The sequence below is a fragment of the Arachis duranensis genome, chromosome 5, assembly GCF_000817695.3.
Source record: "Arachis duranensis cultivar V14167 chromosome 5, aradu.V14167.gnm2.J7QH, whole genome shotgun sequence".
Classification (NCBI taxonomy): domain Eukaryota; kingdom Viridiplantae; phylum Streptophyta; class Magnoliopsida; order Fabales; family Fabaceae; genus Arachis; species Arachis duranensis.
This window is the reverse complement of record NC_029776.3, coordinates 83,493,101-83,512,366: the sequence shown is the minus strand read 5'-3', so window position 1 is coordinate 83,512,366 and position 19,266 is coordinate 83,493,101. Positions and strand designations below refer to the sequence as shown.

At 34.2% G+C, this 19,266-nt stretch overlaps 3 protein-coding genes and 1 pseudogene across 3 annotated transcripts; all 4 read left to right on the top strand.

The window, feature by feature from the left end:
* Positions 1-3,473: 3,473 nt before the first annotated feature.
* Positions 3,474-6,963, top strand: LOC107489863 (putative receptor-like protein kinase At3g47110; annotated as a pseudogene).
* A 3,498-nt stretch (positions 6,964-10,461) lies between these two features.
* LOC107489944 (putative pentatricopeptide repeat-containing protein At1g12700, mitochondrial) lies at positions 10,462-13,247 on the top strand. The gene has a single exon (XM_016110706.3). The coding sequence runs from the start codon at positions 10,929-10,931 to the stop codon at positions 12,723-12,725; it is 1,797 nt and encodes a 598-aa protein (XP_015966192.1). The 5' UTR covers positions 10,462-10,928; the 3' UTR covers positions 12,726-13,247.
* Positions 13,248-14,022: 775 nt separating this feature from the next.
* On the top strand, positions 14,023-14,952 carry LOC107489945 (miraculin). The gene has a single exon (XM_052262269.1). The coding sequence runs from the start codon at positions 14,062-14,064 to the stop codon at positions 14,710-14,712; it is 651 nt and encodes a 216-aa protein (XP_052118229.1). The 5' UTR covers positions 14,023-14,061; the 3' UTR covers positions 14,713-14,952.
* Positions 14,953-17,486: 2,534 nt separating this feature from the next.
* LOC107489941 (kunitz trypsin inhibitor 5) lies at positions 17,487-18,432 on the top strand. The gene has a single exon (XM_016110703.3). The coding sequence runs from the start codon at positions 17,532-17,534 to the stop codon at positions 18,171-18,173; it is 642 nt and encodes a 213-aa protein (XP_015966189.1). The 5' UTR covers positions 17,487-17,531; the 3' UTR covers positions 18,174-18,432.
* The last annotated feature ends 834 nt before the right edge of the window (positions 18,433-19,266 follow it).

Genomic DNA, 19,266 nt, shown 5'->3' with positions numbered 1-19,266 from the left:
TGGTATTTAAGTGTGTCCATTGTGACTCACCTCTCTTTCCTGGGGACCCTTCCTAGTGCACGGTTTACAGTTGAGTTATACTATTTCAGTATACGGTTGCAACAATGTCAGGATATTCAAGTGCTGTGAAGCTTGCAATAGAGAAATTTGATGGAAGAATCAATTTTGGCTTGTGGCAAATGCAAGTAAAGGATGTGTTGATGCAATCAGGTTTGCACATGGCGTTGAAGGAGAAGATCTCTGGTATGAAGATGATGTTCTCTAGAAGACAAGAAGTATCCTCATGGTATTACCGCACTGCCATGGATAAGGATGAGTTGTGGCAATCGGGTCCACAATTGCACACGGGCATTGGTTGGCGTTGAGATGCAAGGTGTGTGGCGGAGTTAGGTCGATGGCTGAAGAACTTCCAGGAAAAGCCAATTTGGAAGTTGCACCATGAATTTTCAGCAAGGTTTCGATCTGTACCAAGGCGAAATGCTTGGAGTGGTCTAATTCCAAGTGAGTATACTTTCATGGTGGAGTATGATAGTTCTCTGAACTATGATTGTCGGTATAGACAATGGCAGCAAAGAATTGTCGGTGTTGACAATGGAAGCTGAAGATGTGTGACTATTTCAATCAAGGTGGAGATTGTTAGGATTTGGTTGAATTAGTCCCACATTGCTTAGGATGGCAAATGGAGTGGGTGGCCTAGGCTATAAATATGAGGCTAAGTTTTTCATTTGTTTTTGCACCAGTCAGAAACACTTTAAGCTTGTATCTGATTTCCTTTTCCTCTGTACTCTTTGATTAGAGAGTGTTGTGAGGTGTAGTTAGATATTTGCTTTGAGAGAGTGTGGGTGTACTGGGGTGCCGGTGAGAAAAAGAAGTCTATGTGTTGTAACAATTTTCACATAGTGATATTCTCTGGTTGTCATTTGACAACGGCCGTGGTTTTTTCTCCGGTAATTGGAGTTTCCACGTTAAATTCTTGTGTTGTGATTGTGTCTATTTTATTTCTCTGTCAAAGGTATTTTCTCAAGGGGGAATGGTGTCTTATTCCCAACAGCTAATACTCTTGAATTGTGATGTAATGTCATGTTATTTACTATTGTGCATGAATTAATACTCGGTGCTTTTATAATTATATGATTGTGTCACTGAGTAACATAAATAGTTAGCAATCAATACATATTTAGTTTTGTAAAAGTATGTTCATGAACTCTAAAAATAAATAGTGTCATGACTTCAAATACAAGTCTTTCAATTAGTGAATATAGATATAAATTTAGAGAAATTTCATATAATAAAACTACAAAATTAAAAGCATGCATTTAATAACATTTTTATGAAAGAACTCCTAAGGATAATGAATGTTGACCAACCAATATTTTGATTGCTATAAAATAAAAGAGAAAGATAAATAAGTGATTCATCCATAATATAGATAATAATTAAAGTTAAAATCTTTGTAAGTACACTCATAATATCCAAACTGACACAACTAAAATAAAATTAGATGATAATTAAAGCTTGAAAATAAAACTAGTTTATAATTAAAACAAACTACATAATACGGGCTACATATGCCACTAAGAAAATGTTTAAGTATTGGTCCTTCATGCTACCACCTGGTGCTTCTCCCACTCAATTACATCTTTAAGAATCTCATTCTTTAACTGATTAAAGGGACTAATAACCAAGTCCACCGCTAAGAAGCAAGTTGTGTTCCAACTATTTCATGAGTAAAGAACAATAAAATAAGAACACATAGTTTAAAACACTATGTTATTAACATAAAAAGAAACATGTTATAGAAATGGTCACAGAGATTATGATAAAGGATAATAAAGAACCATTTTATATTATTTTCTTCTATTTTTAGAGACTCTAATGTGTGATAAAATAATTAACTCATCCCAATTTCTCAAAAATTGAGATGAATTAAAAAAATTGAATGGCTCTTGCAAGTCTCTTGTATCTCATACTCGTGAAAAGAAATATTTTAAAATGGAAATATAATCACAAAACAACAGACAACTTAGAATAATGAATTTAAAAGAGTCAATTGTTGTCTTTGTATGATCTATCACTAACTAACCTGCATAGTATAACTAATGAATGAATTGAAGTTAAAAGGATTGAGTTTTGCCATTATATGATCTACCATCAACTAACTTACATAACATTACTAGTGCATAAATTTGAATATCCTTATTATTATATAAAGAGTAATATAAGATCCAAACATTCTGATATAAAGCACTAAGAAAATGAACTTCCCTTAATTGCTTCTAGCAAACTTTTTAACAACCAAACATATGTTTGCTCCGACTCATCACACACAAAAGTGGCCACAAAGACAACTGTGCGGTTATGGTTATTAACACCCGAAAAAATAACAAAGCAGACAATGATATTTGTTCTTCTTGTAAGTTGTGTCAAAAGCCAATAAATCACTAAACAATTGATAATCCATTTGGCTTATTTCATCACACCAAAATAAATTCTTTATCGAGTGAAACCTATCAACCTCATATCTTATAACCATGAGAGTGCTGCAAAAATATGTGCAGTGCCTAATCCACCCATCTTCAATATATTTATTTACTCAATGTCTGCAACAGGTATTTTTCTGTGACTAGGAAGCATTGCAGTAAAAATTGGAGGAAGAACGAAGAAGGTCATGATTATGCAAATCAGAAAATTTGGAAACAATCCAACGACCACTAAAAACGTCAAATGACACCTGAACCTTTGCCTTACAGCCACACCTAGTTTCAGCTCTAGGCTCTTATTTTTTGGTCTGCATATTATCTGCCTTTTTTAGTCAGAAGCCCTCGCGACAACAAACAAAATTCTGTCGATCGATTATCCCATTGTGCTTTCGCGTCTTACTTTTTCGACTACTAAATCTCCTTAACTTGGCAAATGCATTGTAGAAATCAAAAGCCACTCCTAGATCACTGAAATGATATCTTTTTATATCAACATCTACAATATTCAAGAACTCAGTCTTTCCTATGTCCTCCCACCCGTCAATTTTATAGGATTCATCCAATTGATCAAAATTGGCACCTTCATTGGGTTCAGAAGCACCAACTTCTGCAGTTGCCAAGTTAGCATCCATGAAGATATCGTCGTCCAGGAGTTCATCATCGTTTCTCAAGAGATTCTCCAAATTCCCGTGGAACCCATCAATATTATCGGTGTCATCTACATAATCATTCATGAACAAATTAATTTAGGCTAGGTATTTGATGCCATGATGCAAGAAATCTATCAAAATTAATTTTAAGAGTATGACTTAAGGTTTCAGATTGATGAAAAACCTACCCCATTAGACATTGAAATTCTGATTGCTTCCTCGCAGAGATTGAGAGATAAGATATACGCTTTAAATTTGATAAAAAAAAACTTGTAATAGTATATGAAACTTAGAAGATGTATAGTTGAACATCAATAGAATTAAGATTAGAGTGAAGAAGATGATGACATTGATGTTGATGAAGGGAAACAATTATGTGTTTAATTAGTTGGAAATTATGAAATTCTATTTTATGTGTGGATAAAATTTAGGATTCAACACAAATTTTTATCCAAATAACAAATTCTATTATGCTGTAGTTCATATACCATTAATTACAAAAAAAATTAATTATAATTGACATAGCATAACCTACCGTTCCGTTCATTTAAGTTTTTACCACAGTTGATGAAAAAATAAGTGAGGACCACAAAATTATTCATGCTATTATTATTTTTTTGGGACAGAATCCTCACATTACGAGGATGAGGAGGTGTAATTAGAAAGAAGTCAAAGAACAGGATTTGGATCCAAAGTTTGAATTTTACTTTAGAGAATAAAGTGTGATCTCTCACCATTGATTTTATAAGTGGGACCAAAAATAAATATGAAAGAGAAAATATTCAAAGGTAAAAGATCTCACTTTACTCTCTAAAATGAAATTCAAACTTTAGAGGATCCAAATCCCAAAGAACACATGACGGCTTCGTCTGCCTTTGAAATGACAATTTTATTCCAATACCACTCGTTTTTATTTTATTTTTTTTTCTAACAGAACTCTAAAATATCAAAAATATTCCCAAATGCCAAATCACTCGAAAGGCTATTTTTTGTTGTGGATTGAAAAAATGTGTTATAAATAATTTTAAAAAATTGATATATTTTTTATAAATATAAAGATAATTTTTTTAATTAAAAATTATAAATTAAAACTCAGATTTAAGTGAGAATAAAAAATTAAAAATTAAAGGATAAAAATAAAAAAAAGAGAATCAGATTTGGGTGAAATAAAAAAACCGAAAATTAATTTCGAATAAAAAACAAAAATAAAATTCAGAAAATTCAAATCAAAATCCAACTTTATTATTTAAACAAATTTTCAATGTTAGAATATAAATTTGAGCTTCAGATTTAATCTAACACTCAAATTTATAGTATTTATACAAAATTAAAATACGCTAAGTTTCTACCTAATTAAAAAACACCACTTGTAGTACAGTACAAAAAAATAAAAACCCCCACCCCAAATTCTTCATCTTGATTCTGCAGAACACTCCCTTAAACGAGGTAAGTATCAAAGTAGTCCCTGAAGTTACTCTCGAGACTTAAAGTAATCCCTGAACTTAAAAATTTGTCGAGATCGTCCCTGAAGTTGATCTCCGATACTCATAGTGGTCCTTCCGGTAAATTTTGTCCAGCTGGCGCAACCGGAAAGCTAACCTGGCGTCGTTGGTGACACGTTAGCAGCGCAACGGCTAGCTGACGTGACACAGTAAACATTTTGGACTCAATTTGGTCCCTAATTTTAGGTTAAAAATCCTAACCCCCAATTGACTCTCTTCTCCTTTCTTCTCCATAGCACTCTCTTCAATATTTGAGTCTTGGCAACAACCGTTTGCAGGGAACCATCATCAGCGAAATCTGCAAAATCAAGCAGCTGAGTGAGTTGTACATAACTGAGAACAAGCTAATTTCTGGAGAGGTTCCAACTTGCTTTGGTAATCTTACTTCTCTAAGAAAACTTTACTTGAACTCCAACAAACTCAGTAAGATGCCTTCTTCTCTTTGGAGGCTCAGAGACATTCTTGAGGTGAACTTGTCTGACAATGCTTTAACTCTGTCTCTTCCAATTGAAATTGGGAACTTAAAGGCTGTCACTTTCTTGGATCTATCAAAGAATATGATCTCAGGAAGCATTCCTGGGGCCATTTCTGGATTACAAAATTTGCAAATTATCAACTTATCACAAAATAAATTGGTAGGGGGTATTCCTGATTCACTTGGCAGTTTGATAAGTTTGACAGATTTGGACTTATCTCAAAACAACTTGTTTGGCTTGATTCCAAGATCACTGGAGTCACTTCATTATCTTGAATTCATCAATCTTTCTCATAATAGTTTGGAAGGAGAGATTCCGAGTGGTGGACCTTTCAAAAATTTCACTGCTCAATCTTTCATGTTTAATAAAGCACTTTGTGGAAATGCCAGATTACAAGTCCCAGCATGCAGTAAAGTAAAGAAGAAAGGGTCAAATGCAAACATATTCTTCATCAAATGCATATTGCCTATAATGGTTTCAATCATTCTGGTTGTTTTCTGTGTGTTTTTTCTCGTCAGGCATTGAAGAAAGAATGGTGGTGATACTAACGAAGGAACATTATCAGCATTACCAGCAGCCAGAATGATTTCGTACTATGAACTATCACAGGCAACTAATGGATTTGATGAGAGTAATTTGCTTGGTAGGGGCAGTTTTGGCTCTGTGTTCAAAGGTTTACTTTCAAATGGGATGGTGGTTGCTGTCAAAGTGTTTAACTTGGATTTGGAATTAGGATCAAAGAGCTTCAGTGTAGAATGCTAGCAATGCGCAATCTGCGCCATCGAAATCTCATGAAGATCATAAGTTGTTGTTCAAGTATAGATTACAAGCTTTTAGTGATGGAGTTCATGCCTAATGGGAGCCTTGAGAGATGGTTGTATTCTCATAACCATTGTTTGGACTTCTTGCAAAGGCTAAATATAATGATAGATGTGGCATCTGCATTGGAGTATCTGCATCATGGATCTTCACCTATAGTGGTTCATTGTGATGTCAAACCTTGTAATGTCTTATTGGATGAAGACATGGTTGGCCATGTCAGTGACTTTGGCATTGCCAAATTGCTTGGCGAGGGACAATCCAAAGAATATACCAAGACCATGGCTACAGTTGGCTACATTGCACCGGGTAAGTAATGCTACACCAGATTATAATTTCCCTTTTAACTTTGGTCATTTGATTATAACCATATGCTTGATTAGTATGCATATACAATTGAAGATCATAAATCATTCACTGATCTTTTAGTAATAATTTGTAATCAAAGTTGAACTACAATGCTTCTTTAACTTTTTCTGTAGTAATTTTCATTAGTTCAGAAATTCACTTTCTATTGCGGTGGTGGTATCTAAACATTTTGTTTCCAATTTTAGTGGCTTGTGTGTCACATATACTTGTTCTATAAACAAATATTTTATTTAAAATAACGAGGGTAATTTTAGTTGCAGAGTTTAGATCCAAAGGGATTATCTCTACAAAGGGAGATGTATACAGTTTTGGGATAATGCTGATGGAAACATTCACAAGAAAGAAGCCAACAGATGACTTGTTTGTTGCAGGATTAAGCATGAAAGGTTGGATTAGTGAATCATTGTCACGTGCAATTGATCGAGTTGTGGATTCCAACTTGTTACAAGATGAAGGTCACCACCATGTTGATGACATAATAGCATCTACATCATCTATCTTGAAACTGGCCTTGAATTGTTGTGAGGATTTACCTGAAGAACGAATGAACATGAAAGATATTGCTGCATCACTGAACAAAGTTAAGGCCAAATTTCTTAAAGCTAATGACAAGGATGTCGTTCGGTTTTGTAGAAAATGAACCACTTTGTAATATGTTTAAATGTTTAGTACATTCTCTTTCTTTGCTTTTGAATTTTGGCCTCAGTAGAGTCTATATTTTTCTACATTAGGAACATAAGATGTTGCAATAAACATTATCAAAAGAGAGTCGACAAATATAACTACAGAACATTTATAGTTATTAAGCTATAGGTGATTCAGGATTGATATATAAAGATTAAAGAATATAAAGGATGATCATGGCCATTTGCTAATTGATAATATATCAGTTGTAAGAAACATTTATTGTGCCACTTCAATATCAATTTCTGTAAATTAAGAAAAGCAAATCTGCGATGTTGAGCACTGTTGACATTTGACAAACTCAAGTAATCAAAAAAATAAACAAAAAAAGTGGTGCCAAAGTATAAAATAAATTAAAATACAAACATAAGATTTATATAATGTCAATAACTTAAAATTAAAAAAGCTAATGTTTGATCACTATAAATTTAACACCATTATAAAAAAATTACAACATTAATATAAAAGAGTATTCGATCTTTATTTTTGATCATTTTTCACCGTTCTTGTCCTCAAAAGACAATGACAATCAAGGCATACTTTCCAATCATTTCTTAAAGGATTCTTCTTACTCATCAAGAGGTATCATCACAATCTCAAAGCTCTCCTCATCTGACCTTAACTTGTCATAAAACTCCACCAGACCGAAAGTAAAGTCAGTGCATCTTTCATATGAACTCGACCGAAATAAAGCCCAACCATCTTGCTCTTGAATTCAAAAACAGCTATCTGAATGAATGAATAAATATACACACAATCACATTTGGAAACTGCTAGATATGTTTTAGTTTACAAGTTAATTAATTAGTAGCTTACTTTATTTCCATAATAAGAAATCACAAAGTCACCAGAAGGAGATAGCAAGAGAGATTTTAAGGATTGGTTCCTCTTAACTTCCTCTTCATGATTCTTCAATTCTTGAATCTTTGCTAATGTAAAAGTCGGAAGCACTTTGAAAACTCTACAAAGAAGCATTATATCATAGGTAAGTATTAGATTGTAAATACTAGTATAAATTATAGAAGTACTAAATTTTTATTGTTCTGTTGATCTAAAGCATGAATATGATAGCCTCATTCTCAATCTAACATATATAACTAGTTGCAACATGCCAACATCATGAAAAATACTAGAGGCGATAACAATTTAAAATGATAAAGAACTGCAATCAAACACATATAAACAAAATTGTAATTACAATGTCTCTTATTCTCATTCAAAATAAAAAATTAAAAAACTGCAATTAGACACATAAAAGCAAAATTACAATCACAAAGTCTCAAATGCTCAATCAAAATGAAAAATGAAAAACTACCATCAGAGACACAAACAAATTACAATCAACAAAGTAATTCTCAATCAACAAATTTACAACAAAATTCTCAATCAAACACATAAACCCACTTCAGCACATACATTTACAAAATTGAATAAAAAATTGTAAAACTTACAGTCACAGACTCAGAGAGACAAAGAGAAGGGGCTCCATGACAGGCTCACATGCAATGGCGATGGCCAAGCTCACAGCGACGGCAACCAAGAGATGAATCTGTAGAAGAACAAAAAAGAACTTAGACCTCACAATATGATGAGGCTGAAGGAACTCAATGACATCAAAGTTAACATCAACATCAAACTAAGTGCATATTTTGTTAACCAAGAAAACAGAACAATATGTAGTTTGTAATTCTCTCCATAATTAAAACACTATGACAATTGTAAAATCAGAATAAAATCAAAATCCAGAATCCAGAATAAAATTAAAATCAAGCTGTTTCACTTACAAGTCCCATTCTTCTTTTTAAGTTTTAATAAACAAACACACGGTTCTCATAGCGTAGAGTTCAATTGGCATGCAATTAGAGTCAAAAATCAATTAGAACAAAAACAGAACAACACTTAAGAGCATGAGCATTGAGCACAAAAAAATGACTTCTGAGCAAAACAAACTCAGAGTAGCCAATTAAAATTCAAAAACGAAGAACAAAACATGATTTCTGAACATTGAGGAATGAGGAGTGACCACTGACCAGTGAGCAGTGAGCATTGAGGATTGTTAATATGATTTCTGAACAAAAAATAAAAAAACGAAGAACTACAGCAGTGTGCAGATCTAAAGCTAATCATTCAGGATTTCAATATGATTTCTGAAAAAAATGAAAAAAAAACGAAGAAGCTTCGACGAGCACGACGGACAAAAAGCCATTACCTTCGAGGGACGAGCACGACGGACGACGGCGACGAGCACGACGAGAGACGGCGGGCAAAGCACGACTGAGCAGCGAGAAGAACGGACGAGGAACAGGGGAACGAGGAGAGGGGCTGGAGCACGACGAACAGACGAAGCTTTTGGGCGCGACGGACGGCGGCGGCGGTGGAGGAGGCTAGGGTTTTTTTGGGGGAAACAGGAAGAGCTCTGTTCTTTTTGAGGGGCGACGGGCTCGGCAGGATGGCAGCGCAGCGACGACGACAAGCTCGGCGGAAGGCTCGATGGCGCAGTGAAGGTCACTAGATCTGAGGTTCACTAGGGAGAAGAGGAAGTGAATTTCCTTCCCTCTTCAGTCTTCTCCGCTAGGGTTCTTTGGGGCTGAAGAGAAACGCGTAAATGAAAAAATGAAATGAGTACAGTGGTGGGCTGGTGGCTGTAAGGAATAGAAACCCTAAAAACTTAAAATGGTATATATATATATATACTCCGGGGCGGGTTTAGCCTGAACCCGACCCCGCCCCGCCCCGCTCATCAACCCGCCACGATTCAGACCCGTCCCGCTCCGGGTCGGGTTTAAACCCGCCCCGACCAAGTAGGGGCGGAGCGCGTGCGGGTACTGCTGTCATCCCTAATCATGCATATCTACAAAATTTAAAGTAATAGTAGTTCAATATTGATCAATAGCAGTATCATAATATCTCAACTTGCCTTACTCCATAATGCACATGTCGATGATTACAATGACCTGAGACACCATAGTTATCAAAAGTAATAATCTGGAGAGGCACAAAAACCAAAACAGTAAAAACAGGGGGCTCTAAAAGAGATAACTAGAACAGAAGGTATTAGTCACCCCAAAAAATTGCATATGGTGGCACAAATAAAAGCTTAACTTACATGCCTAAAAATGGCAACAATAATACAGAAGCACAGGCTTACCATATTAATGCAGTGGCTGGTTATTTGTGCGATGGAGCAGAAAGGAAAAGAGAGTCAATTGGGGGTTAGGGTTTTTAACCTAAAATTAAGGACCAAATTGAGTCCAAAATGTTTACTAAGCCACGTCAGCTAGCCGTTGCGCTGCTAACGTGTCACCAACGACGCCATGTCAGCTTTCCGATTGTGCCAGCTGGACGAAATTCATCGGAAGGACCACTATGAGTACCGAGATCAACTTCAGGGACGATCTCGACAAATTTTTAAGTTCAGGAATTACTTTTAGTCTCGAGGGTAACTTCAGGATTACTTTGATACTTACCTTTCTTTCACTTGCGCCACTTGTCCACTCCAACCCTCTGCCGCTTTTACACCGTCTCCTTTTTCCTCCTCCGCTGTCCCCGTCGACTAGATAGACTTCGTCTTCGCCTGCTGTCCCTGCTGTTCCTGCGTCGCCCTTCGCCATTCGCCGGCTGAGCTGTACCCTTCGCCGCCGCCTCCCTTCGGCTTCGCTTGCTGTTCCTGCGTCTTCAGCTTTCCTTCCTCTTCTCGGCCTCGTCAACACTTCACCCTGCTCCATTTGCTCCACGGCACTTCGTCACCCATCTCCTACACTCTGCCTTCACCAAGAGAGAGGGAGCTTCTGCGGTGCTACGACGATGGCACTTCAGATTTTGTGATGGCAGTTTTGGGCGGAGAAACGTGGCCGATTTGTGGTTCTCTGGTAATTTTAGTAGATTTGAGTTTCATTATAAAATTAAATTTACTACCGAAAGAAACAAGTTTTCAATTGAATTCCGTCAATGATGTTGCGTTCTTCAACAAGAGCTTCTCTGCGTTTCTTTCCGCAGTATACTCAATTAGGTATTCTTTCTAGTCCCAAATCCTTCCGTTTTCCCATTACTCCCTCTTATTCCACTCATATTCATGCCCTTAAGGACAGACCCTATCTCGTAGATTCTATTAGGAATCTCCAGAACCTTGATTCTGCTCTGCATCTGTTTGACAAAATGCTTTCCATGAACCCTTTGCCATGCGTGAATGACTTTAACTTCTTGTTTAGCTCTATTGTTAAGATGAAGCATTACATAGCTGCCATTTCTTCAATCAAACATGTGTTCTCCTTAGGATTCAAATCGGACATTTTTACTCTCAATATTGTCGTCAATTGTCTGTGCCGTTTGAATCACACACCCTTTGCCTTCTCCGTGGTGGGGATGATGTTCAAAATTGGCTTGGAGCCCAATGTGGTCACATTTAACACCATTGTTAATGGTCTTTGTATTGAAGGCAATGTGGATTATGCTATTTGGTTTGTTGACCACATGGATAACATGGGATATCAACCCGACAACCACTCTTTTGGAGCAATCATAAATGGTTTGTGCAAAATTGGCAAAACCCCTGCTGCCATTATGATTCTAAGGAAGACAGAAACAAGAAACTGCAAACCAAGTGTTGACGTTGCAGGTTATAACGCAATTCTGGATAGTCTTTGCAAGGATGGGATGGTATCTGAGGCTTTGAGTCTATTCTCGGAAATGACAACGAAAGGTATACAACCCTCTACGATCACTTACAATCGCTTGATTCAAGGACTCTGTACTTTCAGCAGATGGCAAGAGGCTGCGTCTTTACTGAGCGAGAGGAAACAAAAGGGAATCATGCCCGATACATATACTTTCAATATTTTGGTGGATGCTCTTTGTAAAGAGGGAAAGATTTCAAGTGTTAGAGCCATACTTGGTCAAATGGTTCGAATGGGAGAGGAGCCTAACGTTGTCACCTATAACTCAATGATTGCTGGTTATTGTTGCCAAAATCAAATGGAGGAGGCCATGAAAGTATTTGATTTGATGGTTCACAAGGGATGCCTACCAGATGACAACACTTATACTACATTAATCCATGGATGGTGCAAGATCAAAAGGATTGATAAGGCTATTTATCTCTTGGATGAAATGATCAATAAAGGTTTAAATCTGAATGTTGTGACTTGGAATACTCTTATCTATGGATTTTGCAAAGTGGGGAAACCGTTAGCTGCTAAAGAATTGTTTTTTACAATGCACAAGTTTGGTCAACATCCTAATCTACAGAGCTGTGCCACTATATTGGATGGCCTATTCAAATGCCATTTGTTTTCTGACGCAATATCATTATTTAGAGATATGGAGACAAATAATTTGGATCTTAATATTGTAATTTACAACGTGGTGCTCGAGGGGATGTGCAATACTAGAAAACTAAATGATGCATGTGAACTCTTCTCTTGTCTTCCAGCAAAAGGCTTGAAACCTGATCTATATACTTATGCAATAATGATCCAAGGTCTATGTAGGGAAGGACTTGTGGTTGATGCTGAAGAGTTACTGATGAATATGGAAGAGGATGGCTGCTTGCCAGATAGCTGCACATATAATGTCTTCGTCCAAGGATTACTGCGTAGAAATGATGTGCCAAGGTCAATAAAATATCTTCAGATTATGAAAGACAAAGGTTTTGCAGCAGATGCCACCACCATGGAATTGCTTGTAGATTATATCTCTGCCCACAAAGAAGAGAATGCTTTTCTGGAATTTGCACAGAAAATTGTTTGAATATATGAATATAATCTTAGTTCATTATTTGACTTGAGGATTTGATGTTTGGATAAGTTTGTCTGGACTTGTTGAAGAATATGAACTGACACTACGATGCTGCTCTTTGATTTCAAATTGTCCACAGCAGAGCAAGAATCTCCTTCCTGAGAAGGTTAGCTTATTCTTCATATTTCAACCAAAGCTCAATGATGCAAAATCACATATCAAAGATGGAAATTTGTTCAATAACATAAACTCCTAGCCAGTGTGGAAGATATTATATGGTCAAAGAAGCATTCTATATGAGCAAGATATCATTGATAATTGAAAATATGCGATGCCTTGGTGTCACTTGGAAATTGTAATTATGTATAAAGTATTTTGTTTATCACAGCTTACATGCCATTGTAATGGCCATTTTGCCCCTAATACTTGCCGAGGACTTTTTATGTCATTTCATTTTGTAAATGTTGAGGCCTGGCAGCCGCTGGTGGGTGCAAATGTGTACATATGAAAATGAGAATATGTGAAATCAGAAATGTTGCCATCATATATTAAAAAGATGCACAATATATCACATCGCAAAACTATATATTGCCACGATAAAAATGAAGGTTAGAGACAAATAAGTAGATTACGCGAGTTAAACCTTAAAATGATCTTTAACATCGGCCGTGAGTATTAAAAAGATCTCTGAAATTTTAACTACACTAATTTAATATGTGAGATTCGAAAAATTACACCACATTAATTTTGAAAAAGTATAGAGAGCCAATGGCCTAAGTGTACAATGGAGGTTTAGGAAGTATTAAAGATATGACTATTTGTTATATTGTCCTATTAGGTTGTGCTTTTGGAATGTTCATTTTATTCATAGACCAAAAATTTAATCCATTGTACACATTGTATGCTTAGGTCATTGGCTCCCTAGCACTACCCATTAATTTTATATCCCTTTTCAATTAACTGAGTCATGATTCGGTTAGTGAGTTGGCAGAGATAAGGGCCTCTCATCCCCTTAATATCAATTGGGGTGTACAAAACAAACTTTACAAAAGACTTTCCCAACTGAATATCGATATAGAATAGCAATGATACAAGTTTGTATTCTTTGCTGGCTCAAGTGCCGAATCAATTACCGACATGACTTGGAAAATTGATGTAGTAGTAAAACTTAACAAGGAAACTAGACACTATTGATTTGGCCATAATAATTGACTTGAAACTTTTTCTTTTTCTTTCATACATAAAGATTGATTTTGAGATCGGCACAAGTCACTAATTCAATGCTCTATATATATGACTTCCATTCAACCAAGATTTACATACACATCTTAACATTTATATTTTAACCATGATGAGAACACTCCTTTCCTTTGCTCTTCTTTTTGCTTTATGCACCCAACCCTTACTTGGTGAAGCTCAAACCAACCCTGGTGGCCCAATAAGTGAGCCAGTGAAGGACACAAGTGGCAATAATGTCCGGGCCGGCGCGGACTATTTTATCCGGCCGGTCACAACAATCCCAGCCATTTGTCGCCGGCCGGGATGTGGCACTGGCTTTGCCCTTGCATCAACAACACCAAACAAGACCTGCCCCCTCAATGTTGTGGTCGTAGGGGGCAACGGCCAACCGGTGAAATTCACACCGGTTAGCCCTAACAAGGACGGTGTCATTACAACCTCTACTGACTTGAACGTCAGATTTGATGTCAAGACGAATTGTGCCGAGTCCACGGTGTGGAGGCTACAAAGTGATGGCTCAACCGGAAAAAGGATTGTGAGCACTGGTGGTGTTATAGGAAACCCTGGAAAGAACACAATTAGTAATTGGTTCAAGATTTTGAAGGATGGTAATGATTACAGCCTTCAATTCTGCCCTACGGTTTGCAATACTTGTAGGCCAGCTTGTGGGAACATTGGTGTGGTTCAAGATAGTAATGGGAACGTTCTTGTTGGTATCTCTGATCAACCATACAAAATTCGGTTCCAGAAATCTTCCTAAATTAAACCTCCAATCTAGGGACAGTATTTAATAAAGTTTGTTCAGTGTTAGCTTTATTCACATGATACATACTACTAAATAAGTGGGTGAAGACTCGTGTGTAATTTATTTTTATGTGAAATTAATAATAAAAAATTATTAGATAATTAATTATTATATAATAATTTTTTATTATTAATTTTACAACAAAGATAATTACATATGAGTTTTAATTTGTAATCTGAAAAAAATAAGACCATGTTAGAATAAAATTTGTCCTTTTGCGTTGTCATCATGTCCTTTTTCTTTCCAATCAATATACTAAAGTATCATGTAGTAGCTAGATGCTCTGATTTAACTATATTACATACATAACTTTATATATGGTTTATTTATGCATCCTTTTGGTCCTAAATAACTGAATAAGTATTTAATCAGAATCATACATAAACATATATAGATTAAGGAAATAATTTAAAAAAAATTGGTTTTTGGAAAATGAAATTGTTTGTACAAAATTATCTTTAACAACTTTTAATTTTCTCATACTTTCTTTTTTTTTTAATTTATTTTCTCGTTCTTTCATTTAACTAGCATAAACATTCATATATTTATTATTAAATAAAGTCAAAAATAGACATTTGTTGAGTGGACTAAATTAAAGGTAGTAAAGGCTATATAGTGTGTGTTTGGATTTTAATTTGCAAACGGGAGTTTGCATATAATTGATTTTGTAAACTTGATTTTGATGAAAAGTAAATTTGTGTTAACGTGATTTATGTTTGGCAATCTTTATATCAAAATTGATTATAGTAAAATAAATGTTGTTTGGATTATACTATTCAAAATCACTTTTAGATGAAAAATTACTAAAAGAGACATCAATTAAAATAATTTTTTATAATATTCTATTATTTTACTTTAAATATTTGAATAGATCTTATAATTCATTTTTAAATAAAATTAATATTTATTTACTAAATTAAAGTAACATATAAAAATTAGCAAAATAAAATTATATATATAAGAGTTTTTTTTGGTGATTATATATATAAGAGTATTTAATCTGTTATATTTTTTAAAAATTTTAAGTATTAACGTAAAAATGTTAATTTAGTATTTTTTTACATCGTCTTGTTGGTTTAATACTCTTAATAATTTTATTCTCAATATTATTTTAGAATCTAACGCTTACTATTATTATTTATAGTTAATTTTTTGTTTAATTTACTTTACCTAATGGAATCAATAAATCATATTATAAAAAAATAATAATAAATATAATATACAAAAATTATAATTATAAAAATGTATAATGTCAAATAAAAATTTAACAAAAAATATAAATAATAAATAATAAAAAAGAGCTTATATAAAGATAAATAATAAGAAAGGAAGGTCCATTCACCTAATAAGAATTTCATAAATAATACAATAATATGTCTATAGGATAAAATTGGTAAAAGAAAAATAGATGTTGAAGGTAAATGGCTAAAAGCCCGTTGGTGAAATGCAGAAGTTAGAAATTGTTGCTTCTGATAAACGTGGTTTTAAATACAAAATCACTTCTGTGTTTGTCAAATTAAAAATTAGCCAAACAAAAATGTGAAACTTTCAAGAAACTTAAACGTGTATTTTCTTCTTAAACGAATTTGGCAAACACACTCTATAGTAAGTAGCAGCTAGACGATGATATATATGGTTGATCTTTTCGGTTCACTAAAATCCATGCGCACTTTAATATTGGCACTTTGGCAGTGAGATAATTGAAGTCAATCATGAATAATGTTTTTTCCCAGATATGGTTGGATTAATTAATTGACCAGAATATCATAAATATACGATATGATGAGGATGCTCATGGTTAGTAATTACTTTACGTCACTGCCTTTGAAAATCCAAAACTTCCTAGACATCCTTATCCACATGAAAATTCGAGCAATTAGCGGAAGAAGAAAAAGTTAACGTGTTCCCATTGTAGGGACAAATTAAAGAAACTATACTCGTAAAATACATATAGTACATGTGTGATGATGTTGATGGCATGCAATGACACCAATTCGTTTGATTGTGACCTTCAAATGTTTATAATATAGAAAAAATTTAAGTGTATTGAAGAATACAGTGTTTTAATTATTTTAATAGTTAATTTTAATTAATATATATTATATATATTTTTTATAATTTAGATTAACGGTTAAAATAATTGAAATATCGATATTTTTAATATATTTAAAATTTTTCCGTTAGTATAATATAGTGTTTTTATTTTTAAATCATTTTCATTATCTATCCAAAACGTATGTAAACAAAGTATCTAGAGTAATCTTTAATTTTTAGAACAAAAAAAGATGTCGTATATATGTGCAGATCTCACCAAAATAAAAGGACAAAAGAAACTAATGACTTGAGACAAGCTATAACGTGCTCGTTTCAATGGCAAAGGGGAGATGAATTAAAAATTTCAATGTAATTAGAAAGTCTTGAGTTCGAGTTGGAAAGATATTGGAGATATAAAATGAAAAAATATTTAATAATAAAAAAATATTAGCCAAAAACTACTAAATAAAAATAATAATGCTGACATAGTTTAGAGGTGTAGAATCTGATATACATAAATTGATGATAATATAGTTTAACAAGATAAACTTTGTTGAGTTTGGCCAAGATTGTTGACTTGAATTTCTTTCTAAATTCATGGTTATACAAATCCATAGGTTGAGGTTATCAAATCATATACATATTATTGGCCATCCAGCCTCCTATATAAGCTCCCACATCAACTCAACTCTACATAATCATACATCAAAATTGTATACATATAAATTTATAACTTAATAATGAAATCAATAATTTTATTATTGATCATTCTTTTTGTTTTCTGTACTCAATTTTTGTTAGGTGAAGCCGGTCCTTCACCTGAACAAGTAGTTGATACAGAAGGCAAAAAAGTTCGAACCGGCATAGAATATTACATCCGACCGGTTCCTACGACTCCATGCGACGGTCGAGGACCATGTGTGGTTGGTAGCGGCTTTGTTCTCGTAGCACGGTCAGCAAACGAGACTTGTCCTCTAAATGTTGTTGTGGTGGAAGGTTTTCGAGGTCAAGCAGTGATATTTACACCGGTTAACCCTAAGAAAGGCGTTATTAGGGTTTCCACCGATCTGAACATAAAGACCAACTTGACAACAATTTGTACCGAGTCAACGGTGTGGAAGCTTGATGACTTTGATTCTTCAAGTGGACAATGGTTTGTTACAACCGGTGGTGTTATAGGAAACCCCGGCAAAGATACAATTAGCAATTGGTTTAAGATTGAGAAGTATGATGATGATTACAAGCTTGTGTTTTGTCCCACGGTGTGTGATTTTTGCAAGCCACTTTGCAAGAATGTTGGTGTGTTTGTGGATACCAATGGAAACCGCCGTGTAGCTCTCACCGATCAGCCATACAAAATTCGGTTCCAGCCATCAGCTTAATAATTAATTAATTACGGGGTTTCAATTCGTGAATAAATTTGTTGAAATTTCAGAGACAGTAATTTCATATAAAATTAATAATTAAAAATTGTTTAATAAATTATTTAATAACTAACTCTCATCTATTAACTTCATTTAAACTACGTTAACTCTACCTGAGTTTCCTTAGTTGAATTTGTTGATGTGATGAGATACAATAAATTAGTCATCTTATATTATTGGGAAGCAACCTGCTGGAATAAAAGTGATGCTTTTCTCATATCCTTTTTATTTTGAAGGGGTTTGTAAACAAAGTCTTTTATTCTTGTATTTGATTTTATGATGATTAAATAAATTATTTTATTATAATGTGAACTTGAATACTAACTTTATATATAGTAGTGTTACAACTATATAGAGAATAAAAGCATGTTGTCTACTCCGCCACTTAATTAATTAGCAACTAAGTGTTCGTACAAAACTAGAAGTAATATAAACACGAGTATTAAAAGTTGTAACAGGGGAGTGAATATGAAAATTGTGAAATGTCTTATGATACTTTTTCCGCTTCTTGCATTTCTTCTTTTATTCTATGAATTCTATTTTTTTTATATCCCTAATTTTCTAATTTTAGTGAATCCTTTCTCAATACCGTTAAAATTGTGTTTTCATTGATCATTCTATCTAATATTTGAAGTGATTTGGTGATCTCAACTACGACCATTTTGTATGACAAAAAAATTGCAGATTAAAGTTCAGATTGAACAATCACAGCTTAGCATTGGCAACAAAAATTCAAGAATTAGTCATGAATACTAAACATACACAAAGCTGAAGAGGACGACTCAGATCTATTAGGACTTGAAGTAGCTAGTAAAGGTGAAGGAGGTACAATGTAAATTAACTACGAGATTTTGGAGAACCATTGAAAAAAAAAAAATTAACTCATATGGTGAGAACACTTTGTTTGGTATAAAGAAATTTGTTAGGAAAGAAAAGGGAGAAGATGAAAATTGATGAAAACTTACTTTTTTCTTATTTGAATTAACAGGCGGAACTTGCATGGAAAATAAAAAAACTTAGGTGGAGCCTAGTTAAAATTTTTCTGTCCAAA